The sequence below is a fragment of the Artemia franciscana genome, chromosome 5, assembly GCF_032884065.1.
Source record: "Artemia franciscana chromosome 5, ASM3288406v1, whole genome shotgun sequence".
Lineage (NCBI taxonomy): Eukaryota > Metazoa > Arthropoda > Branchiopoda > Anostraca > Artemiidae > Artemia > Artemia franciscana.
In genome coordinates, this window is record NC_088867.1 from 39,948,641 (window position 1) to 39,975,007 (window position 26,367).

The window sequence follows — 26,367 nt, forward strand, 5'->3', positions numbered from 1 at the left end:
GGTACATGAACCTTAGCCCAAAGTTCTGGCCAACACTTATGCCGTTTCGTAAGTTCAATGAGAAACAACACTGCGGGTCATGGAGCAGGCTCCCTTCTGGTTTAGTGAGCAGCTTTTTAAAATTGTCAGCTATAACCCCTGCTCATTACGCCTTCACGCATAGCAGATTCTTTGTAATGATTCGCTGTACGATCATTTGTGCTGGGTTAGCATCTGGTTTCTGCTTCAAACCATACAACTTGTTGCCTCCCCGCAGGGGTTGAAGCAAATTCAAAACCTTAATCTATATATTTATTTTGGACCAGCCACTCTGAGCATGTTTTTAATTCAGTTGATGATTCAACAGCTTGTTCGACTTTTGATGCTAGCCCTGCGTAATCCGATTTGACTGAGTTTTCTGCCAAAGAAGATTTATTTGTTGATCCAAAACTACAGTCTAATTTAACTGGAGGATCGCATAGTTTATCTTCAAACAAATTAAGAAACCTCTGAATCTGTTTCTTCATTCTCACAGTCGTTCTTCTGCGCTCTTTAATCTTGCGATATTTTCTCAATCTTTAATAACGGTGCACTGGTCCCCACAAGGGAAAACTGCATGCGTGCTTCTAGTAAAACAAGTATTTCCCAGCCTATTGGTGGACAACCACTATGTCAGAACTGTCTGAACGTCTTCTCCTATTCCGTCTAGAATCTCAAAACCAACAGTTTATTTTGCCCATAAGAAACTTCTTACAATGGAACGTGCCATTTTTTCCAATATACTGATAATAAGTACTACAGACCATTTGCACATGTTTTATCTTGTTTTGTTCATCTGCGTCAATCATTTGACCTTGTGAATAATTTTAAGCTGCTTTATATCCTTAAAAGTTTTATAATAAAGTGTCCTCCGCCTTGCTTGAGAATCCTTTGAAAGCGCGTCACTAACACAAATATCTGGGGTAAGTACAGTTCGAAAAAGTTGAAATGTTGTTGATAGGTGTTCTACTCTTTAAGACTCAAAAAAGTTGTCTCGAATTATTAGAAGAGTGTTTTCTTTTTTAAATTGTCTAGGGATTATGTTGAAGGATATAATACAAGAGTTAAAGAAAACTACATATTTGTTTATCCAAAAATAATAACTAACACACTGAGAAAAAGCAAATAAATATAAACCAAAGTTTTGTTCAAAAATAATGATCAAAAAAGTGCTGAAAAGACATAAAGTTCATTAGATGTGTTAAGCCACGTATGTATATGTTTCATGCCAGTCAAGTCATTTCCGAACCTTTAATTTAAGCATTCGTATTCTCATTTACCTTTCAAAATGTAAACTTGTATTTCCTTTAATATTTAACACAATTTATAGTTCCAGGACTACTTGATGGAGAGGGGAAGAGGGAATGTAGCTCCCATTTTTTTTCGGTTTGCTAAGCATTCTTTATGATTCGTTCGAGCTATGAAATGAATTCATCTTTTTCTATGGCAAATTATGTTCGTCACGGCAATGTACTTTCACCCCACAGCACTCTAGGACAGCCCTTCTACCTTCCACACTCTCGGATAGTTTTTGTGTTGATGACGATAAGGTCAGGTCCTAGCTGAACCTGCTTTAAGTCAGGATGTTGGGACTATTTTATAGTTAGTTTTAGTTTTAAATCTCTCGTTTTCTATGGAAGTTTTTATTTTGTATTTATTTTACTCATTTAGATTACTGAAGACGACTCAATGCGTCAATGATGCGTTAATAATCTGCCCTTTTTGAAGGTATTTCGGTATCTTGATTTTATCTTTAATAAGCCTTCGTTGAATGATAATCATACTCGCTATGCTTTGAGGTCAATAAAAAAAAAGGTAAAGGATACGGCATTAGACTCTACAGTCCCTACCGGCGGTGCTGATCTCCGTTTCTTTCCCTTCAGCCAGGAAGTGCAATGGGGGGTTGAGGGCCAGCCATCCTGTGCTTTTGCACACCCTTCCTATTTACCTTCCCCAGATTTCTCCAGGTACCCATTTAGAGCTGGGTCGACTCTGGCTAAGCTTACGAGTCACGCCAGTGACCCCCGTCCCAAACTGAAGAATTGGGTACACTGGGATTCGAACCCACGTCCTCTCAGAGAAAGTCTCTCAGACATATTGAGGTCAATATGTCTAACAAAAATCTTGTTCTACAATGAGCTCTGTTTTTGGTTAGAGATGGTGGTAAAAAAAAATCCGTATTGGGTATATTCCAATAGAATTTATAGATTGTGTCTTGTTTGCAGGCATAAGAATATCGGTCTAAATGATCTTAAAGTTTCGTATTTTGATTTCCAACATTTCTGCATAAATTGTCTCCTTATGTCAGCGCTACTAAGTTGTGCGCACATTTAATCAGCCACAATCTCATGCCACTCTATGCAAATTACTCATTACGCAGATAATTGCCTAGTTGTGGTGTTTGTGTTTGCCCCAGCTTCAAGGAAACAACCAATGGCGATTTGTTGTCTACCGCTCTTCCTACGGCCTGGAGGAGTGCAGCACCACACGTCATAAGGAAGTCACCCTTGCATCATTTGATTCATGTGCTCCCAGTGTCGCCACCTTCTAAGTAAAACTTCGTCAGTTAATGGAGTTTGTAGTAACCACACTAGGATGAGCTTGCAGAAATTGAGGCTGGTGAGAAACCTGATCCTGGAGTTGAGTACTCTATCAGCCCAAAAAATCACAAGTATTCTTCCCAAACAATTACTCTCAAATCAAAATAACCTCTTCTCTACTCTACAATTTGTTTAATTATTTATCACATAACAAAATGTTATCTAGGCCTCCTGAAAACAGCTTGGTCGTTTGTGTACGTATAATTGTTTCTCTATTTGCTATTCAGTCCTGTTGTTGTTGTTTTTTTTCTCACTTTGTGCATTATATACTTTTTATCGGAATAAACCATATCGAAATGATTTGGGAATAGGCAACACAAATAAAGTATGCAGGCGGGAAAGGTATTTATTCTTTTTTATCCCATACCAGAACTTCTTCCCCCGAAGTTTTAATAACTTCTTTGTCACTGTATTAAGTCACGTGAGCTAGTATACTAAATCCAGGTATGGACATTTTACCCTTTTATGAATAGAACCATATATTTCTAAAAAAAAAAGTAATAAAAGAAGAGGAAGCATATAGAGAAGAGACCTTTATATATACAGACTTCTGCCTTTAACGACCCCCCCCCCCCTTGACCCAGACTAATCAATTAAACCAAGATTTTTAGATATATTTTTCTGGTAAAGGATTAAGCTAGTAGATAAATACCTTCATGTTTTTCCACCAGAATTTGTTTTTCATTTTCGCAGCTTGCTGTTCAAACTGTGAAGCACCCTGTTGTAAAGCATCTGAAAGTAATTAAAGTTTAATGAATAAGACATAATAACCTTTATTGACAAAAAATATTGGGGTTACTTTCTGATGTTGATTCTTATACCATTAAGCCCTTCTCTTTTTTTTAAGTTTTTTTATTTCAGATTTGAATGAATAGAATACCCCTCCTCCCTTTCCATCATTTGCTTTTCACCAGTATCGTCATGAGTAGAAGAAAACTTAATATTACACACGTTGTCGAAAGTGAAACAACAGATTAAATTTATAGACAGAAAATTTGTTTATCTTTGCACAGAAATTGACCATGTCATTGACCAGTGGCAGCTCTTTTTCAAAACATTCTTAATCCTGAAAAGTGGCAGCCAAAAAAAGAACTAACAGATACGAACGATTTGGTGTTCATTCTAATATTTGGCAGGCCAATTCTTACTTCTAAAATTAAAAGATTTCGAAAACGGCAAAAAACCATTACGGGCGATGTCCCCTAACGTTAGTGCTTCTATACTACGGATACTTTTATGATCTTAGTCAAATGACAAGAAACGGTATTTGAGCAAATTTTATTTCACAAAGTTCTGCGGCCAACTAGCGTCTACTTGCAATATAGATATTGTGTTAGGATACTGGGTATGCGGAGATTTACGGTAGCAAAGGCAGCATGCCTAGAGGCGTTGAGACAGAAAAGTAAAGTAGGGTGCCGGCGGAGATTAAGGATATCTTAGATAAGTGTGGATTAGGGGAATGGTGGAATGAAGGAAAGGGGGTTATGAGTATGGAGGAAATAGTAACAAGGGAGGTACAAGAGATGTTGAAGAGCCAAGAAAGCCAGATATGGTGGGCAAGTCTGGATCGTTCAGGGTCGTTAAAATTTTATAGACAGATAAAGGGTAGTTGGGGGGAGGAGGTATTTTGGAAGGTTGGGTTAAGTAGAGATGATTTGAAGGCTTATTTGGATTGGAGGGGAAATGGATTTTTGATTGGTGAAAAAAGAAAGTATCAAGGGAGAAAAGGAGAGAAAGTAGAATCTATTGCTTGTCCTATGTGTGGATCTCAGGATGAAAATTTGATACATTTTTTGTGTGAATGTGTCGAATTGAATGAATGGAGGCGAGAGATGTATGATAGAGAAAAATTGAATGAGATATGGATGGTAGATAGAATGAAAGAGACAAATTTCCTAAGTATTAAAGGGATAGCAAGTTGTCAGGATTGCAGCGGCACATCGTGAGCTTTTTCATTAAGTAGTATTAATTTATTTTAGTTAATTTGTTGTTTGGTTTTGTTATGTAAATTTCCTATGGCCCACGGGCTTTTTCTGGAATTATTATTATTATTATAAGTTTGTGATACCAGGTGCTGAATTTGGTTTGTTCCGAAAATTTGAAACACTGAGTTCTTTGAACACACTTCCAGAAAATAATTTGGAACTGTTCTTTTTCCATATTTGTATACTGCGATAACTGCGAGGGACACTCAATTGAACTATTTTTATTCTGTGATTATTTTTCCTATTTTCGTTTAGAAACACATTTGTATTTTTTCCACTTTATTAATAAACTAAAGAACTTCATAGTTTTGACTATGGTAGTAAAGTCGATATCTATGAAGGATGTGAATGAGACAAAATTCAGTATATACATATACATAAACAAAGCAATGGCTATGGAGCTAAAACATGTCCTGACGATAAATTAGGTTTTATCCCTAAATAGATAGCATGCAAGCGTGTAAACATCTCATATTTTGCAGGGATGACATTATCAAAAAATGGCCAAGTCTTGGAATTTCTTTTGAGGTCTGCAAATCATCGTTCGCTTTATCGTTCTTTGACACAGAGAAGGAGCTCGAAACGGGATAGGACGCACGTGCTTAACAATATATCCACCCCTGGCGGCTAACAGTAACGTTAAACGGTGGTGGGGGGGGGGCTCCCTTCCTAGATTTTGAAACATTTTCTTCCTGGTACATCAATTTGCGAAAAGTTTCGCAAATTGATGTAACTGGCGGCAGCACTAAGAAAGCGCCGAATTTATAACAGTGATGGAGGAAAACACTTGGAAAAGAAGGACTTCTTCAACGCAATTCATAGTAAATAAAACAAGAGCTATGAGCTCGTATGGCACTTGTGACGAAGTCGGAAGAGCCAAGAGCTCATATGGCATGAGCTCTAGCAAAATTTTAAGAATCAATAGACTGCTTTAAAAGAAAAATCAGAAGCTTAAAGCCGGTCGTGATTAAAAATAAGTGCTCTGAGTCACGAGGTCCTTCTAAATGTCAAAATCCATTTAAGATCCGATCACCCACTCGTAAGTTAAAAATACCTCAATTTTTCTAATTTTTCCTCTCCCTTCAGCCCCTCCCCCAGATGGTCGAATCAGGGAAAACGACTTTATCAAGTCAATTTGTGCAGCTCCCTGACACAACTACCAATTTTCATCGTCCTAGCACATCCAGAAGCACCAAACTCGCCAAAGCACTGAATCCCACCCCCTAACTCTCCCAAAGAGAGCGGATCCAGTCCGGTTACGTCAATCACAAATCTACGACATTTATAAGCGTTTTCCAAGATTTCCGGTTCCCCCCTCCAACTCCACCAATCTCAACAAATCTGGTCGGGATTTGAAACAAGACTCTGAGACATGAGTTCCTTCTAAATATCAAATTTCGTTAAGATCCGGTCACCCGTTCTTAAGTTAAAAATACCTCAATTTTTCTATTTTTTTCCAAATTAACAACCAGCAGCTCCCCCAAACAGAACGGATCCGTTCCAATTATGTCAATCACGTATCTATAACGTGTGCTTATTCTTCCCGTCAAGTTTCATCCCGGTCTCTCCACTCTAAGCGTTTTCCAAGATTTCCGGTTTTCCCTTCCAACTCCCCCCCCCCATTTTCACTGGATCTGGTCGGGATTTAAATGAGAGTTCTAAAGCACAAGGTCCTTCTAAATATCAAATTTCATATAGATCTGATCACCGTTGGTAAGTTACAAATACCTCATTTTTTCTAATTTTTCTGAATTACCCCCTCCCCCCCCAACTCCACCAAAGAGAGCGGATATGGTCCGGTGCGGTTATGTCAGTCATTTATCTCTGACTTGTTCTTATTCTTCCCACCAATTTTCATCCTGATCTCTCCGCTATAAGCGTTTTCCAAGATTTCCGGTCCCTCCTCTCAATGACACTGGATCCGGTCGGGATTTAAAATAAGAGATTTGAGTTACGAGGTCCTTCTAAACATGAAATTTCATAAAGATCCGATCATTTCTTCGTAAGTTAAAAATACCTTATTTTTTAGTGTTTTAGAATTAACCCTTCCCCCAAAGAGAGCGGATCTGTTCTGGTTATGTCAATCACGTATCTAGAACTTGTGCAGTTATGTTATTCACGTATCTAGGACTTATGATTATATTTCCCACCAACTTTCATCCCGATCCCTCGGCTCTAAGCGTAATAAGAGCTCTGAGACACGATATCCTTCGAAACATCAAATTTCAATAAGATCCGATCACACCTTCATAAGTTAAAAATACCTCATTTTTCTAATTTTTCAGAATTAACCCTCCCCCAACTCCCCCGAAGAGAGTGGATCCGTTCCAGTTATGTCAATCACGTATCTAGGACTTGTGATTATTTTTCCCACCAAGTTTCATCCCGATCCCTCGGCTCTAAGCGTTTTCCAAGATTTTAGGCTCCCCTAATGCCAGCAGATGCGGTCGAGATTTAAAATAAGAGCTCTGAGACACGATATCCTTCGAAACATCAATTTTCAATAAGATCCAATCACTCCTTCATAAGTTAAAAATACCTCATTTTTCTAATTTTTCAGAATTAACCCTCCCCCCAACTCCCCTAAAGAGAGCGGATCCGTTCCGATTATCTCAGTCACGTATCTAGGACTTGGGCTAATTTTTTCCACCAAGTTTCATCCAGATTCTTCCATTCTAAGCATTTTCGCACAGGATAAGTTAATTAATTAGAAAAGAAAATGAGTTTTGGATTACGCTAGACACATTCAGTTTGTATTGAAACAAGTAAGAAGACCTTTAACTTTTGTTTACCTCGTCTGTCACTTTTTTTGTTTATTGTTTTCTAACGAATCAGCTTTTAGTAAAATAAAAGTTGTTTTACAAATAATGGCATACAAATATACTTTTTATTTGCTTTTCTGTCAGAGCAAATTCCGGAAGTCTCTAATAACTATCATCACCCAAGGTAAGGATATCTCCGGTGAAGTTAAATATAAAAAATTTCGATGAAAACAATTACTTTCTTTAATACAAGAATCAGATGTCTAAATAGTAGTATCTGTCTTAAAAGATGTTTTGGTATTAAGCGTGTTTGATAGGCCTATAATTCCCTTCCAGCTACATTTTGACGCTATATCTGGACGTTCCTATATAGTTTTAAAAGTCTCAGCATACTTTTCTCTTATGACTAAAGGTTCCGACGGAATAACGCTACTCCAGAAATGTCAATTCCAATTCTTATGGTAAAGAAACGCTGGAATAAGAGTGTTTCAAGCCCTGTCTTGAGTTTTTGGATTCTTGAGTTTGGATTCCCTGGAACCTGTATGATCCCTGGAAACATTTAAAAGACGCCAGTCTAACTATTACTCATTATCACTCAAATTTCCTTACTACTGTTGGTCACTCTTCTGAAGCATAAGCGAATATAAGTGAGACAGCCTGCCAAATGAACTGTAGATTTCTTTTAGACATGCATTTTCTGTATTAGGGACGAGAACCACGACAGCCCCGAATCTGTTGAGATTAAACATACTCATCGCCCTATCGTCACCTGGAGGCTGGCAAGAAAACCACCGTGTCCTCTACGTTGTCCGTCTGGAAGTCCCTTTAAGGTCTTAAATAACCATGCAAAAGGGTATTTTGCCTTTTCAATGCGAAGCACTGGGAAACGGAGGCAGCAGTAGCTATTCAGCTACTGCTGCCTAGGAAAAAGGAACGTGCTAAGACTGTCTACCATGTAGCCTTTGAGTGGTTCAGGGCCATGGAAAATTATTATCCAAGCTTTTTTTCTTTTACTGACACGATGTTACTCTAGGCATCTTCGACAAAAAAATTAACAAGTTCGGGAATAAATTCGACTAGAAAAACAAGTGTAGCTCTCACTTTAACTCAACAAAGCAAGGAATACAAATTTCAAACAAAAAGTATTACTTTACATACTTCTAAAAGCCTTAACTGGGACCACAAAAATTTGAAAGACAAATTTTAATATTTATGTCTTTTTTGTTAAGTTCCTGAGTTTAACTCTGATGGGGGTACAAAAGAATTAGCTTGATCCTCAGCTTGCCCGAAAAATAATAAGATGATTATGTCAATAGAGGCATAAAACCCCAAAAAGTAAACATTTTAAGAGTGAACAGCCATCCACAGAGCCATGTAAATGGTGAACTGCCCAACCGCACAGTAAAAGTTAATTCTTTAGAAAATAAAAGAAGTTTTGGATTACGCAAGACACGAATAATTGAACAATATCATATTTTTAAAAACGGAAAAGCTAAGTCAGTATTCAAAACAAAAAATTAACTGAATTGTCATGTCAAAACATCTAGTAGTAACTCTATGAAAAGTTGGCGGTTACGAATACGATTACTTGCATGCGTGACAGGGGTAACTTAAGCCCATTTTTTGAATAAACAGAAACAAATTATTCGGTTATATTCAACACTACGCAATTGTTTTACTAGATTTCGATCGTTACCATAAAGATAAAAAAAAAAGGACATACAGTCATACATAGCTCAAACACAAAACCGAAAGGGAATATATACGCTAATACTAAAGAAACATAAGCAAACCCAAAAGCTATAACGGTAATTGTCTGGGGAGGGGGCATCCTAAAAACGTGTCTTTTAGCGTCTTCAGTGTCTAAAAAAATCTCATAGCGCAATTTAAAAACGAGAAAAGTCGAATTTATGGAAAATGGGAAGCAAACTTTAAGGAAAATGAAAGAAACAAAAATAAAATAGGTAAAAACATTAAGCAATTTTTGATTTCGATAAATCATTGACAGAAACGAACCTGCACGGTCGTCAAGCTCGGACAGTTTTTGATCCCTTTCCAACACCTTCTCTACATTTGTCCTCATAATATCGACGACCTAAACAACCCAAAAAGAAAGCGCAATTAGTATACACATTAAACAATCTACAAACAAGTTTCAAGCATTATGCACACTTTGCGCTAGATATTACAGATGGCGTTCTTTGTTGAGCTTAAGGGAAAGACTCTCGTAGAGTTTCAGGCGAACTTACAAAAGGGACAAGCGGCAACGCGTTCATTTTTTGTAGCACATAGGTTACTGTTAAAACATTCCATATAAACTACGTCTGTTTCAGAGCTTTTGTATAAACGGTACAGAAGAAAAAAAATAAAATTCGACCGCTTTTCAATTTCTTAAAATAATGTTTTCTTTTTTAAGTCTTTGGTGTTTCTCTGCATAAATCAAAGTTTTTTTTTTTTCTATCATAAATTTTTTAGAAGAAGAGAGATAGGGAGTAGGTGAAGCATGCCAAATATTATCAGTTACTTTTGTTCATGCGCAACAATAAGAAACAGCTTTCGGGGATATCTTGCGCGAAGTGTGTAATATACAAGCTGGACTAAAAGGTACTTTTAGGACGATATTTTCTAACATATTTACATAAGACTTTTTGAGTAAGGCACAAAAGTGCAAAGTGCAGTAAATATAAACCATTATTTTTTTTCAATGATGAGCCTTAAAAACTAAATTTTTTTCCGAACTCCCACCAATTTTCGTCCTATTTTAAAACTTTATTTAGTACCTTTTAGTCCATGTCAACATAACCCATAAATGTTAATCACATCTGTTATAATGTTACCTGCGCGATCGTCGAGTTCTGATAATTTCTCATCTCTTTCTAGGACTTTCTCAACGTTGACTCGCATGATTCCTACGACCTAAAGTCAGACAATGATCACAATCTGACCAATATCATCAATTAAATTATTGAACATGCACACTATACTTTGTCATTCTACACCTCCAAAGTGTATCTTAGTTGTTATATTTTAGATAAATCATAAAGTCAATTTATTTCATGTCTAAATAAAATGTTATTTATTTAGAAATGACAAAACACTACCAATAAAATGAACAAATTGAACAGGTACGGCGGACTAATGTCAATTTCCAGAGGTTAGGATATGCCAATTCTCACTCTTACACTTAGCAGCGCATCTGATAAAGAATGTCTATGGTAAAGAATTGCTCTCCAGGCAAACTTTTCTTCAATATTCTAAGAGATAAGTACCATAGTTGAGGACGGTCAGTGGAGCTTCCGATTTTTTCGAGATTTAATATTGAGCTGAATCCTTAAAGTTTCATCCACCTGATTATGCTACTTTCTTTGAAGTTTCAACAAAATTTTGTCTAAAAAGTGATTGTTTACTTAAAACTGGAAGTGGTAGATGGCTTCGTTAAATATTGACTCCCAAATTTTCGATTTCTTCAGATATACATTTTCCATTTTAAAGTGCAGTGGGGGGGGGGCAAGAAGTATCAGGTTAATATTTACAATTCTACCAATTGTTCAGATGTTCAAACAAGTAAACTCCTGCACTGCCACATTTTATTGTTAGATAACAGCTGAGATCCACTGTGTTTGTAAAAATACAAAGACAGATTTACATTTTTATGCGAAATTTAGCAGTAATCGACATCTCTCCGTAACTAATTTGAATAAAAATGATGTGCTTTATCTCTAGAAAAGGCTTGATTTCTGATAAACAACCACGTTAAAACGCTAGTTTTACCATGGCAATAAGCAATAGGCTCAATATTTTGTTTGCTAGAGCAACCTTACTCACAAGCATCTTTAGCTAGATCTTTACACCCTGACATCTATGCCCCAAACATTTCCCGTTCATACTTTCAAATTATGTGCTAGGCTGGAACAAGGAACAGCCAAACTTACAGCTAGAATCCGGAACGCAGCGTAAGAATTTAAAGTTCTACTGACCACATGCGCTTAAGCCTCTGGCTCTCAGTCCAATATGCATTCAAATTAATGGTTGGTTTTGTGGCTAAACATCCATACAATAGCAAGTACCTGGCAAGGCATTCCTGATCCTAAATGAATATTATAATTCAGAAATATTAAGGCCACTTAATACTAATCGAACTATAAACATCTTATCTTAGCATAAAAATGGATTTCCTTAAACTGAGACAACTAAGTGCTTAGATCTCAGGCTTCTATGGCTTTCATCAAACTTTTTTCTCTAATGATGAGAGAAGCAAAAAGGTTGATGAGTCCTCAACGTCATCAATGAGTCAGCAAGTTCCTTTCGTATTTATGAAACAGATTATTGACTCATTCATTATGTAAATAATTGACATTATTGATTGTGACTTTGTTTTTGGTGTAAAGAGGATCTTCGGAGTTCTTGGGACTCAATACCAAGTGGAAAACACAAAAATCGGATATGAAAGGTGTCCGATCGGAGAAGTTAAGATTTAGCAGTTTAGTTAAGCAGTATTCATATGCAGGTTTAGACTAGACTGTTAAGGAAGTATACACAGAGGTATATAGAAGTATGTACATAGTATACGCAAGAGGATCTGAGCAAAACAACTATTTGTAGCATAATCATAAGAAAAGGCAAGGAGAAAAACTGTCCAGACATAAATGTTAGCTCAATATAAGCAGATAGTGAAGGTGGCAGTAATTTAGTTTTTTTTAAGTATCATTTTTCGTATGTCATTAACAACTACTGAAACGGAAACACATAAACCAAATATTAACTTTTTATGAGTTAGGTGTCTTTCACGAAAAGTGATATTTTTTTTGGCAAGTCCACAAGTGTTTGCATTTGCATCCTTTGAAGTTTCCAAAATAAATTACGAACCTTTTTTGCAGCCAGTCGCAATATCCTTAGCTTTCCCCCTCCCCCCCTTCGATACACAACTCCGTGATATTTCGTTCCATAAAGAGACTTGTCAATGCTTTTTGTGTTCCGATGTCCCAGTCTGTAATTTCGTCAGTCGACAAACATGACGTCAGTCGACACACAAACATGACGTCACTCGACAGACACACAGACAACTTATTTATATATATATATATATATATATATATATATATATATATATATATATATATATATATATATATATATATATATATATATATATACGAGATCTAATCAAAAAGTAGCAAGACTGTTAAAAAAATAGACACAATCATTAGTTAAAGTTATTTACATTAAAGCTCCTTCAAAATATGCTCCTTTCGAGTCTATGCATGTTCTCCAATATTCCTGCCATTTTTTGAAAACACCTCTGGAAGTCATTTTTTGAAATTCCTTGTGGCTGCTCTGTCGCATTTTGTTTGATTTCATTAAAAAAAACACACACGGGGGTAGGTCTGGTGAACAGAGGGGTTAAGAAACAACTGATGTATCATGTTTGGCCAAAACTGCTGCACAACAATGACTAAATAGGCTGGTACATTATTGTGATGCAATTTCCAACTACCAGACTTTTTAAACTCAGGTTTTTTTTCTTTGTGTATCGTCTTGTAAACGGTGAAGAACATTAGCATAGTACCTCTTTGTTAGGGTATGCTTTTTCAGAGAATACTGATGACGAACACTATCTTGGTCGTCGAAAGAAACAGTCAAATCAGTGGCGATCTGTTTTCAGTTTTCTTTTTGCTCATCTGAGAGCAGTTTTGGAACAAAACCCAACAGGATGTAAAAACATACTTTGCTTAATCACACTTGGACAGTGGACACTTGGACTTGGACACTTGGACAGAAGCCAACTTGGACAATTTTAATCTAGTCCATGTCTAAAATATTTCCCAACACATAAAGTAAGATTAATATAGCACTTGTAAGTTCCCAATATATATATATATATATATATATATATATATATATATATATATATATATATATATATATATATATATATATATATCTATATATATAAAAATAAGTTGTCTGTCTGTGGATGTGTGGATGGATGTGTGGATGGATGTGTCAGGTGACGTCACCTGAAAAAACTGGATTAGGTGACGTCAAAACTGAAAAAACTAAAAAAAGGCAAAAACTACAAAAAAAACTAAAAACTAATAAAAAAAATAAAAAAGCTAAAAAACTAAAAAAACTATAAAGGTAAAAACCAATAAAAAACTAAAAAAAAAACTGAAAAAACTAAAAAAAGGCAAAAACTACAAAAAAAAACTAAAAACTAATAAAAAAAGTAAAAAAGCTAAAAAACTAAAAAAACTAAAAAAACTAAAAAAAGGTAAAAAACTAAAAAAAATAAAAAATAAAAAAAAACTAAAAAAAAGGAAAAAACTGAAAAATAAGCTAAAATAAAGGTAAAAACCAATAAAAAACTAAAAAAAAAAGGAAAAAACTAATAAATGACGACACTCAAAGAGAAAGCGACCAGGACAAAAAACTAAAAAAAAAGGCAAAAACTACAAAAAAACTAAAAACTAATAAAAAAAATAAAAAAGCTAAAAAACTAAAAAAACTAAAAAAAGGTAAAAAACTAAAAAACTAAAAACTAAAAAAAAACTAAAAAAGGTAAAAACTAAAAGAACTAAAAAAGAAAAAAATAAATGACGACACTCAAAGAGAAAGCGACCAGGACAAAAGGAATGTTCGATTAGCAATCAACAAAGCACCGGGACACAGGGAGTATAAATGACGACCAGGACACAAGTAAAAAAAAAAATTAACAAAACTAAAAAGAAGGTAAAAACTACAAAAAAACTAAAAAGAAAAAAAAACTAAAAACTAATAAAAAAACTAAAAAATCTAAAAATCTAAATAAACTAAAAAAGAAAAAAAAAGGAAAAAAATAAAGGAGAAAAACAAAACTAAAAAACGAATGTATATACAGACCGGTACACCGGGATACAAATGACGACCGGGACACAGGGAATATAAATAACGACCGGGACACAGGGACACAACTACAACGGGGACACCGGGGGAAACAGGGGGATATAAATGACGACCGGGACAAAAAAACTAAAAAGAAATAAAAACTAAAAACTAATAAAAAAAACTAAAAAATCTAAAAATCTAAATAAGCTAAAAAAGAAAAAAAAAGGAAAAAAATAAAGGAGAAAAACAAAACTAAAAAACGAATGTATATACAGACCGGGACACCGGGATACAAATGATGACCGGGACCCGGGACACAGGGAATATAAATGACGACCGGGACACAGGGACACAACTACAACGGGGACACCGGGGGAAACAGGGGGATAACCTGACAATCTATTTATATGCAAAGACAATGGGACAGCAAAGAATGTTGTATATTCGCAAGTTTTACGTAGTTAAAACCATATATATATATATATATATCTATATTCACAGGTGGGACATAGGGACACAACTACAATGGCGCGTAACTATTATGGCGCGTAACGACTTACGCGCGCGGGGGGGCTTGGGGGGGGCGCGAAGCGCCCCCACCAACTAGGTGTTGGGGTGGCGCGAAGCGCCACCCCAACAGCTAGTATATATATATATATATATATATACCCTCCCATATCAGAACCCTCCCATAAATTGTTCACGCTTCTGCTCCTTCTGTTAACTATAGGAATTTTGAGATTGCGATTAGTCAAGTTGTGTTTTCGTTGCGCGTCCACGCAAAATGTAACATCAGAATTTTGAGCAACTTGTGCGATTAAGTTCTGTGTTAAGAGCTTGGAGAATCTGTAAGTTTGACATTTGAAATTTAATTCAGTACCATGGGGAGCATTTTTTATCCCTGGCTCAAGTTCTTTAATGACACACAGCATTTTTGGAAGGCAGAGAAAATGTTGAAGATGAACAACGTTTAGGAAGACCGTCATTTCGGGACTTTTGAAATCATCCAAAAGACAAAAAAAAAAGCCAAAGACCATAGTGGTTTAAGACATCCAACGATGCTATGAAGTTGGAACAAGGCCCCATTGGAGTACAGCTTCAAAAGGGAACTACTTTGAAGGGAGTAACATTGATATTTGAAAGAAATAAAAGCTTTATTGAGTAAAAAATTTCTGCTGCATCTCGTATATATATATATAAAGTTTTCAATATAATTCACAACTAGAATGAAAGGTTACCTCATCCACTTGTGCCTGCGTCTGCTGTAACCGCCTCTGAGCTGCAATTTGCTGGGGCGTCCTTGGGCCACCAACAATAGGAGCATCACCGCCAGCAGCACCTTCTGGAGCAAGGCCGGTTGGCGAAGACCTACAAAATTATACATTTTTTGTTTTTACTCTTCAATGTAAATTATTTGTTTTATATTTTATGATTACTAATAGATCTCGCCTTTTATTTGCTTTATTCACATTTTTATTTGCTTTATTTACAAAAAAAAAATCTTTCAAAATCATGAATTAATTTCAAACAATATATTTCGTATTCAGCGAAATGAGTTAAATTGTCCTTTAAGAGAGACTACGTGCCAATCATCTTCTAGGAGATCAAAATTTGAAGATTACATCAATTTTGGTGATATTTTTGTGCCTTAGATAGCAACACAAATTTCAGAGCTTTGTCAGATTATTCACAGGTTTAAATCATGCACATGGTATGAGCCATACTTAGTGTAGACTGGGCATACATGACTTTCTGTGCAATATAAACTTTGAAAGCAACGGTGTTTGCAGAGGACTTTCCATGGAGATAAGAAGGGGGAGCCCAAAAAAAATATGAGAAGCAGCAAAGATGCGACTTTTTTTACCAGAAAGATCCTATATTATTTCAAAATGTTACAATTTTTTTCAACTTTTGTCTTCCAGAGGGGAATTGGCAACCCTCCACTCCACTGACCCATTCTTTATTTTCAAGAATGTAGTCTTTATTTTGCAGAACAAATAAGCTAATCATAACTTGCCTGGTTCAAAGTCACAAGATATTGATTATTACAAACGTTTTATCCATTAATTAAAAACATAGCAAATATGGCTATGTTCTATAAAAGACAAAGTAAAATGAGTTTCAATTTTTCTATTTTTATCATGGGCTTCGTATGAGATGGTGTCAGTTTTTGCAGAAACCACAGGATCCACTAAATTGACAACTAAAAACCATTAGCTAACACATACAGATGTTTTAATTGCATAAAAGGTAAAGCACTTCTAGATTAACATTACGAAATCTTTGATCAGCTTTTCTAGTGAAAGTGATGTGGAGACGTTCCGTTTCATTTCTTCCCCACTGGTATACCTTAGTTATAAATCTCTCAAAAATTGAAGAAAAGTATGTCTCATGATGAAAGTTCTTAAGATGCTGTGTTCTTAATACAACTTCAATATCAACATTGAAAGTTCTCATATATAACATGTATACAAGCTATGCTTTATTTCCTAAAACTGTTCGACACAGTGGCGTCACCTCACAAAAACGTAGAGGAGGGACGCAGAATATATTTTTCCCAGTATGTGAGCATAATTTTGCAGTTTTTTTTTTAAATGAAGATTCAAAAAAAACATTTTCTAATGAAAATACCCAAAAAAGGTACTTCAAAATCTAGGGACGCCTATGTTCCTCCAACCCTTCACATGGCATCCCTGGCAGCATGTACTGATTAAAACTATCATACTTGGCTTCAAAATGTAACAATTACGTCACTGCATTCCATCATTATTTATAGTCACTGTGTAAACACATGGGTGAAGACAAATTTCCCAATCCCAAAACCTCTTCCTTCTCATAAAACATTCTCTAGCTCAACCTCTTTCTTAATTGCCACTCATTATGACAGAGATGAAATCCATGACCAATGAAACTTAGAGGCCTGTTAGTGCCTGGTCTGTTAAGTTCAGTAGTCTTAAATTTTAAGTGACTACACACACATAAGGTACCAGAAGGTGGCTCAGAAGTGGTGGACACTTCTGAAAATCCGCCTGCTCAGTTCATTTGGCTCAAATAGTCTGCCCCTTAAGTTTCAGGCAGATCAAAGGTTGGTAGAAAATCATCATTCTCATGTCCCATTGGTCCAGGGCACTTACCCAATAAATTTCAATCCAATTGATGAGAAAAAGACCCCTTTACATCCCTGCAGAAAAGTCAATGATTAAAGGGGTCTTCAGATGCCCAAGGGTCCATTTTTGTCCCTGATCATACAAAGAAAAAAATTCTTATAAGAGAATTTATATAACCATCATCAGTGTTGAAAAACACCTTTTTCAGTATTTCCATTAACAATTTTCTTCTATAAAAATCTAAAATTACTGCCATGGAATTGGAAATGTCTTGTGTAAAAGTATTGTGCAAATGCATCTTCATCAAAAGCAAATGGGAAAAATCCCCCCAACGATTTCGTTCCCCCCCATGCTCTGAATTCCACACTTTTTGTAAACAAAAAAAAAAAAGAAAAAGGAAGTTAGACCCCACCAGGTTCCTAAATAAACTGAAACCGGCAGGGTAGAAAAAAGGGAAAATATCTATGTTAGCTACACAGCAAAAAAAAAAAAAAAAAAAAAAAAAAAAAAAAAAAAAAAAAAAAAAAAAAAAAAAAAAAAAAAAAAAAAGTTGCCTACAATGTTTCGAAACACATAATTTACCATGAAACCAATCTAAGGAATCAAAGAATATAAACAGTCTCAAGGTCCAAAACAGGAAAAATGAAATAAGATGAAAACTCTAAAACTTGACAGTAGATTGCAATAATTTCCAAAATGAAGTAACTGACAAGTGCCCAGATTTCACCAAAGATTGCCCCTATTTTTATTTATTCCAAGAAATTCATCTGCAAGTGTTACAAGAATTTATAACAGGCTGGTGGTAACACACTTTATATTTATTTTAAATCTGTTGTGTGCAAGCAATGTGCTAAGTATAAGATAAGAAAATGTAGATAAAAATTATTATCACCACACAACTTCTTAGTCATTACTTTAAAAACTAAAGAAGTTATCTTCACTGATAATTAATTTGGCAGCATGTTTATTTGCTCAAAAAAAAAAAAAAAAAAAAAACTGAAAACAAGATGAGGACCAAACTGTAAATATTTGGGCTATTACATGATAAATGCAGATGAATTTCTTGGTAAATGTTTGGAAGACTGGTACAATATAGAAATTGTACAAACTTTTGACGTTTATGGGGAACAAGGACCTCAGAACAGTCCCCCTCGTCCCATACGTCCTGAATCAGAGATCCTGAAAGTTTAAACTTAAGACTGTTTACAAGGATTAGGACGGATTTTACCCATAAAAAGAACTAAAATTAGGCAGATTTTCAAGTTATAAGATTAAGATCCTTCCTACCCACCCCAAATTTTAAAGCTAAAATGTAATCATAAAGCTGTTGTTTTAAAGCTAGAGCTTTAGTTTTTTTTTACTGGACATTCCAATTTTACAATAAACATTTAATTTTGCTTTAACATTTAAGTTCTCAAGAAGAAAGACAGATATTTATAAACTTAATCCATAGGGTCAGTCCATGCTAAATTCAATTCAATGCTAAAACTGTTTTCCAACTGTATATTCTCAGAACATTGTGAATTTTGTATTCTCATTGTGGGCTATGAAATAAACGTATGCGCCAAGTGTCATGTTTTTCTCTCATGTATCTTTTGAGTGTAAAACAATATTTTTTTTTTAAGTACAGATTTTGGTAAATATTAGGCTACAATCTTTAAAAAGAAATTTATATGCTGTTGATTGGCTCTGACCTTAAAACACATGCAACATTTCAACTTGTCAATCTGATGCCTTTGTAAGTTGCTACCAGATATGCACCAAAAGGTCACCAGCATTCCAAAAGCAAGGACATCAGGTGGGGTACTTGGCAATCATTCCAACTTAGCAATATATATATATATATATATATATATATATATATATATATATATATATATATATATATATATATATATATATATATATATATATATATATATATATATATATATATATATATATATATATATATATATATATATATATATATATATATATATATATATATATATATATATATATATATATATATATATATATATATATCATTGAATATCTAAGAACCTAAGCTGTTCATTGTTTAAGGGTTATTATTAAAATTGTTCAATCTGAAACCCTAAAGTAATCAATTAATTTACCAAGGCATCTTTTTGGATTTACCAATGATCCTATTTTCAATATTGTTAGTTCTGAGGATCTAGTGCCATTTGCCAATGATAGCTGACAGCTGGATAAAGTGAAGCAAAACACTTTGAGCAATAAATAAGTAATTAGATTTGTTTTAAGGTAGTTTTCCAAATTTCTGTTAACCATTTTCCAATGTGGAACAAGGTACTACTTTAAGGTTCCTTTAGAGGGCTATATTAGGCCCTCTAAGAGGTACTCTAGTGGAACAAGGTACTACTTTAAGGTTCCTTTAGAGGGCTCAACATAAATTTGCAAAGAAGCATTTTAGATAATAGGAACAAGTCTAAAAAGATGCATTCAATGGCAATGGGTCTTGTGGTCTCAGCCTGGACCATGTGAGTCTTCCCATATAAGTACCAATATGATACACAGCAAATTTTAATTAATACTTTCTTCCCTTTAAGTGCATAGAAAATAGTAGATAAAGCAATTCAAGAGAGTTCAACAAACAAAACAGGTTCCTTCAATAATTGTCAATGTTTGTTTCAATTCGTATTTAGGCATCTATTTTGTATACTTTTGAATTAAATACAATCAAAGGTTTTCAAAAAAGAAGTGTCCTTTTAAAATAGCAAACTTAAACTAAAAGTCACAGATGTAAGTAAACAAAGAAAAAATGTTTTCTGCCCTGTAACCTCAATAAATATTTTGATTTAAGCCATTTTTGTTGACATTTTGAAAAACAAAAAAGACCCTGTTTGGGATACCAGGGCAGCCATAGCCTTGAGGAGTCATAAAAACAGGGATGCAATTGAAGAGAAACTAGGATATTCCTGACAACAAAAAAGGACCAATATGGACCTGGTCTGTTTTTTTGTTTTTTTACAGTATAAAAAACACAACATCACAATCATTATTCACATCAATCATTATTCTGAAGAAGATTTGGATCCTGTAGCTTAGAAAATAATTCTCCATTCTTCATGAGACTAAAATTACAAAAATACTACTGGGCTAGTGTATTGACATAGGTTACTCTTGCAAAAAATCGACTTTTCAGCACCTGAGAGCTGCTTTTGGGACCTTCTCCAGCTTTATTAGCAGTCAGGGATCTAGTTACAGTGATAAATTACATATTACTGTTAGTAAAGCCCTAGTCTTAATTGTATACCATTAATCACACTGGGATGATTGTTGTTGAAAAATAAACAGTTCACAATACAAATCATTTCCATTTAAATACAGATGATGCTCTAGCCTTTACTGAATTTAGCTTCACTTTGTTTGGGGCTTTATCTGTTTACATTAAAAAAAATTATGTGGGGTTTCAATTTTTCTTTCACAGTATTTTCAGTTTTTAAAGTTTAAATTATATAATATTACTCTTTACTTTTCTTTAAAAAGTAATTCTTTAAAGTAATTTTTAAAAAAAAGTAATTTATTTTCTCAGAAAATCTTTTTTTTCAATTAATTTTAGAAAAGGAAAAATGACTGCTAAAACAACAAGCATTTGAACAAAAAAATTTTTTAACTTATTTAATCAGTCTTAGCTAAGCTTTTTTAGAATGATAGCATCAGTTTGACTCATTTGCAGATTTTTTATGCTTAGAAAAAGTTCTTTTTAACTAGAAGTTTTTATATTGTTATTCATTTGCTGAAAATAACAGTTGAACATTGAGCCAAATCAGTTGGTTATTTTATATTCTAGTAACTTTACAAAACTTCCCATTTCCACATGTGATCTTTCTTTTAGAATTTTAAACAGTAGTTGAGGTAGAAAAATAAAACTTTATGAACAAATCCAGAGCCTAAATTATACCTTGGTCTTCTGATGAATAGCCTCTCCCCTACCCCCACTTCAGGCATTGACCTTAAATGAACTTTTGATAAGTATATGCTTTGAGCTTAGAACTTTGCTGAATCCTTATTTATAAAGTTTTAAAGAATTCGTAAAAATAGCTCTTGTATGCAAAATGCTACACCAACATTGGACTTGTGCACAAGACTCCAGGTGTACATACTTTATATTGCCATAAATTATAACCCATGAATTTAAATTACATGGTCTCACCCTTCTGCTTATTATAGATTAACTTGTTATTTATTTTTTCTGTTTTTATAATTTTTTCCCTTCTATTTTTTGTTCTTTTTGTAGTAGCATACCCTTGCAAGCAATGCTTTTGGTGTGCTACCAATTGATTTCGTCTCTGTTATTTTTTTGGATAATAAATTGCTATTACTACTAAAAAAAAACAAAAAAACTATGAACCAGAACATGTTTATTTAAAGCCAAAATAATCTTTTTAGGTGCTATCTCTGCCCTTTTCTCCTCAAAAAGACACTGACCATAGAATTTTGACAGACTTCGTTTTATAAAATTGAAAACTTTAGTAACAGAGATACAGCCCTAAGTAGATCCAGCAACTATCTTTATCATTCCTCCTTTGAATAATTTGTAAAAAGGTCTTAAAATAAATAAAAATTTAAAATGGATTGAAATCCTGCTTGAATTATTGGAAATATGTTTTCAAAATTAAAGTAAAAGAAAAATAGATTTGAAAAATTGAATCCATAATGAAACTTTTCACTTTATTCTCTTACCAGTAAAGTTATTTCACACAATTGTGGATGTATTTTAATTTTGACTGAAGTTTCATTATTTTGTTGTTTTTTTTTCAAAGAAATTTGAAAATCTCCCTTTTTTCATAGAGGCTAGGATAAAGCAAGGATACAGCTTAGATCCTGCTCAAAATAATTCAAATGTGCTCTCAAAAACAAAGGCCCTAGAAGTTCAAAGTGAAAGCAAAAGGAATAGAACTTTTTTCTTTGCCTACATGATGACATGTTTATCTTTACTAAAAATTTTGCTTGCAGTAAATTTTTAATTACCAGTTAACATTGTTTGTCTCCTATAATAATGGTTACACTGGATCAGATTAAACTGAAAGCACAAATAAGAACTTACTGAATAAAGCTTTGCAGCAAAAATGAAGTAAGAATATTATGGAAGATTTAAAACACAATCTCCAAGAAATTGAAGATAGAAACCTAGTCCTATCTACAGATAGGAATGAAGCAGACACATAAACTAGAAAACATCTTCCCGGAGCACAATTCATGCTCTGGGTTCACTCCTGTATTTTTCATACACCTGATTCACAGGATTCATACTGTTGCTAGCAACTGCAATTTAAGGTAATTTAACTACTTTCCAAAATAGTAGTCTATTGTCTGGAATTTTACCATAGCTTGAAAATACCTCCCAAAGGCATCTACTTTACAAGATTGAAAAACTGGCATCTATAATTTGCCAAAATATATTCTATGACTACTCCTGAACACTAATTTGACAGTACAGTATATCTTAAGATAAGAATGTGTCAGTATATGATTTTTTTTTTCATCCACAACAAAACATGTCATAGAATTTGCACAAAGGTGTACAAAAAGTATTTTTGTATGAAGTTTAAACAGGGATGCCATTGAGGATGCATGGAAGCTAGGATACCCACATCCACCCAAACATTCAGTCTGTGCAATTTTGTATTGTCAATCATCCTTTGTACATGTGTGAATCTATTCTCCTTAGCAATGTGTTTTTTTAGTTTTGGTGAATTTAAGACCAATAACCATGCTTCTCAAATTTGACATTAAGGCTACTGAGAAGTTTGTCAGGAGTTTTGAGGCTATTGCTAACCAATAAGGCTACATACCACAACAGGTAGTGAAATACAATAAAATTGATTTTGTGAAAGAAAATGAAAAGAAGAGCCAACATCACCAAAAAGAGAAGATGTCAGGCAAAAATCTCAAGAACAACAGGTTGACATTAGTCCATTATGTTAATATTAGTGGTGACTGTAGAATCAAAAAATCATTGGTTTATTATTTTGACAATCCTAGGGTCCTTAAGCATAGAAGACATTAAAAGACAAACTCATATGCTGTGCCAATAGCAAGACTAGGAGAACTTGTCAATAATAGACATAGGTAACTTGCCAGTTCTTTGCAGAATGGGCAGATCTTATGTTTTATCTACTTTTTATGATTACCTTATGGAGAATAACCTCTACTTGAAGTGTCTTCTGCTTTTAGATAATACTCCTGGTCAGGTCTTAAAGAGAAGTTTAGAAGAATTTAGTTTCTACTAGCAAACATAACATCTATCACCCAACCCATGGATATTTAAATTATTTCTAACATGAAGAAAATGCACATAAAACTACTTTCTAAATTGTGTTTCATGGTGACTGAAAATGCTAACCTCATATTAGCCTACATGACATTTAGAAGGACCAATTCAATACTGATCTACCTTAAACTAATTGACATTCACTAGGAAAAGGTTATCATGATAACCCTGAGCTTGCTTGGAAAAAACTGTGGTCTATTTCTTGTGCTGATTATGACTAGTGGATTCAAATGGGAACAGAACTATACATTGAAAGCAGACTGTATCTCTTTCCTATTTTATGGTAGCTGAAACATTGTGGAATAGGAAAAATGATGAAAATTTTTTTGAATGAATATTGTGTTTTGATTGTTGCCTATGGATTATATAACTTTAGCAAAATGAATTTATAATTAAATTGTAAGTTTGAAACCAATATGTTGACTCAAAAACTTTAGATACAAATTATCATTTTCAAGAGTTCAAAAAGGACTTGAAACTGAATTTGTAGCAAAAGCAATTATTATATTTAGAAAGATACCCTTTCTGAGATAGCAAGAAGTCAATTAACTAGAATTTTACCATTCATTTCTTACACAAATATATGTTGCAAGTTAGACTTATTTGGATTCATGAAATTCTGACTCTATGGATATATCTATTTCTTAGCTATCTCATTAGTGAATAAATTCAAAATTTTACCTTAATTATAATCAAAACAGGCTATAATTTCAGAATTTATTTTTAGTCCAAGTACTGGGGGTTATATCCAAGGCTCTGCTTCTCTGAATGTTCTACCTAGCAAACCTAGGCAGCTTTCAAAGATAATAAAAGGCCCATCATCTAGAATCTTACCAAATACATATCTAGTCATGTAGATTGGGCTACAACATAACTAATTTAAAGAAACTTATTAAGCTTTGCTGGCCATAAATTCATAAGTGTCTTTGGTGCCTAATCTATGAGAGATAAAGGCAAAATGGTTACTTAAAACATGCATTTATGTTTAATAAGAAAACTTACATATTCTCGGTAATAAGTTAGACGAAAAAGAGTGTTTATTTTGCCAAAAATAAGTGATTATCCTATAATTCTCAGAAGCTACAGAAGTGTGACATCCGGGTAATCGATCAGGAAATTCTTTACCATAGTTGTCGCTGCGAACGATTTTCCAAGGCATTTTTGTTTTCGGCGAAGCTGCCAGTTTGCTGCAAGAATTACAAAATATAATTTATTTTATACTTTTTAAAAATTCTTCCGCTGAAAATCGTTCACTTTAGTGGCTATTTAAAAATACGGTTTCCTCATGAGATAGTTAATTTTATTTGCAAGGTCATTTTAAATATAGGCATTACAGTCGTGTCATTAGACGGGGCTGGCTGAGGCTATAGTTCCGCCCTAACGTTCGGAGGGGCCCTGAATGAGTTGTCATAGTTTCTATTGATTTGATTTGGAGTGTGGAAATAATTATGTGTGAAAGTGTTCTCAATTAAAACAAATTCGTTTCTAATAGAGCTGTATTTCACAATAATGTATTGTGAGCTTCATTCTCAAATATACTTATTTATTATTCATATTTCAAATATCGCGACACAGTTTTATTGCCTTGTTGTTACAGCCACGGTGATCGAATTTCATGACAAGAAAGTAATTCACCCAGAATCCGCAGTAAAATTATACATTTGGTGACGTACTAGAAAAGTGATCCTCTATATATATATTTATATATATTATATGCTCTATTTTTCTGTGGGTCTGTTTTTGAATCTGTTCCGACTCTTTTCTGAGTCGTGTTTGACTCAGGTCTTCACAGTTTCTGGACTTTGCAAATAAACACAATTTTGTACAGCAAAGGACTTTTTGCCTGTGCCATCCATGGGGGGGGGGGTCATTCCCCCCAATAATTTGGGAAACATTACTAAGTAACTTCAAAATTTTTGCTTGTTTCAAGTTTCAATTTCGTTCTTTGTTTTGAGCAGATATATTTTTTATTTAATTGATCTTCATTTTTAATATGTATATAAAAGAAATGCAAAAGAGGTCACTTCCGATTTACGCTTCTGAATATGTTCAACCTTAGTACATCTAATCTATCTACTTAGTAGATTAGTAATATCCCTGTCATCAAGTAAAAAGGTTGCCAAATGTACTATACTTCCTATTTCACTACATTTCCTTGGGTCACATTGTTTCCCCTGATAGGTAAAAGTCTTTTACTTCCTTAAATCTATTACTTCAATATAAGATTGTATTGTTTTAAAACTTTCAAAATGGATGTGAATACATCCTCTACCTCTATAAATAGGACAGAAATGGAATCACAGAAAAAAACAGAAATCATTGAAAAAAGGACATTAAAACATGAAAAGAAATTATCAAAAAGAAAATGTGTTTTAGTACTTTTTGTAATAATGTTTGTGTTGTAGCTAGATAGGTCAAATCGGTTGTAGTTTAGTCATAAGAGTTTCTACAGGGAGGGTTCAGCCCTAGGAATCATTTAACTGTTTTAATTTCTGCTTCCGATATTTAAATCAAAACTCCAATATAGCTCCAAATTCTTTTAATTGTGACTGAAATGGAAAGTGAGCACTGATAACGTTCTATTCCCTACGTTTTGGATTCACACACTAGCCCATAAATGTAGAACTGTCTCTATGTACAATACCATGCCAACTTCTTGCTATTTTTGCATTTCTAAATATTTCTTTTAACCAGCTCAAAATAAAAGAATTTACATAAATGTTCTAAGAA

General features: G+C 34.0%; 1 protein-coding gene across 8 annotated transcripts in view; it reads right to left on the reverse strand.

Moving 5' to 3' along the window:
• Positions 1 to 24,779, reverse strand: part of LOC136027404 (neuronal synaptobrevin-like) — a 39,627-nt gene extending 14,848 nt beyond the window's left edge. For 5 of the 8 annotated variants that reach the window (XM_065704634.1, XM_065704636.1, XM_065704637.1 and 2 more), the window contains exons 1-4: positions 24,640 to 24,779; positions 15,468 to 15,597; positions 9,382 to 9,460; positions 3,271 to 3,350 (exon numbers count right to left, since the gene is read on the reverse strand). In XM_065704634.1, coding sequence (XP_065560706.1) covers positions 3,271 to 3,350; positions 9,382 to 9,460; positions 15,468 to 15,597; positions 24,640 to 24,641 — 291 coding nt within the window. In that variant the 5' untranslated portion in view covers positions 24,642 to 24,779. Of the gene's footprint in view, positions 1 to 3,270; positions 3,351 to 9,381; positions 9,461 to 10,202; positions 10,282 to 15,467; positions 15,598 to 24,639 lie in introns of all 8 variants that reach the window. The other 3 variants (XM_065704635.1, XM_065704638.1, XM_065704640.1) reach the window with 1 other exon arrangement.
• Positions 24,780 to 26,367: the final 1,588 nt, after the last annotated feature.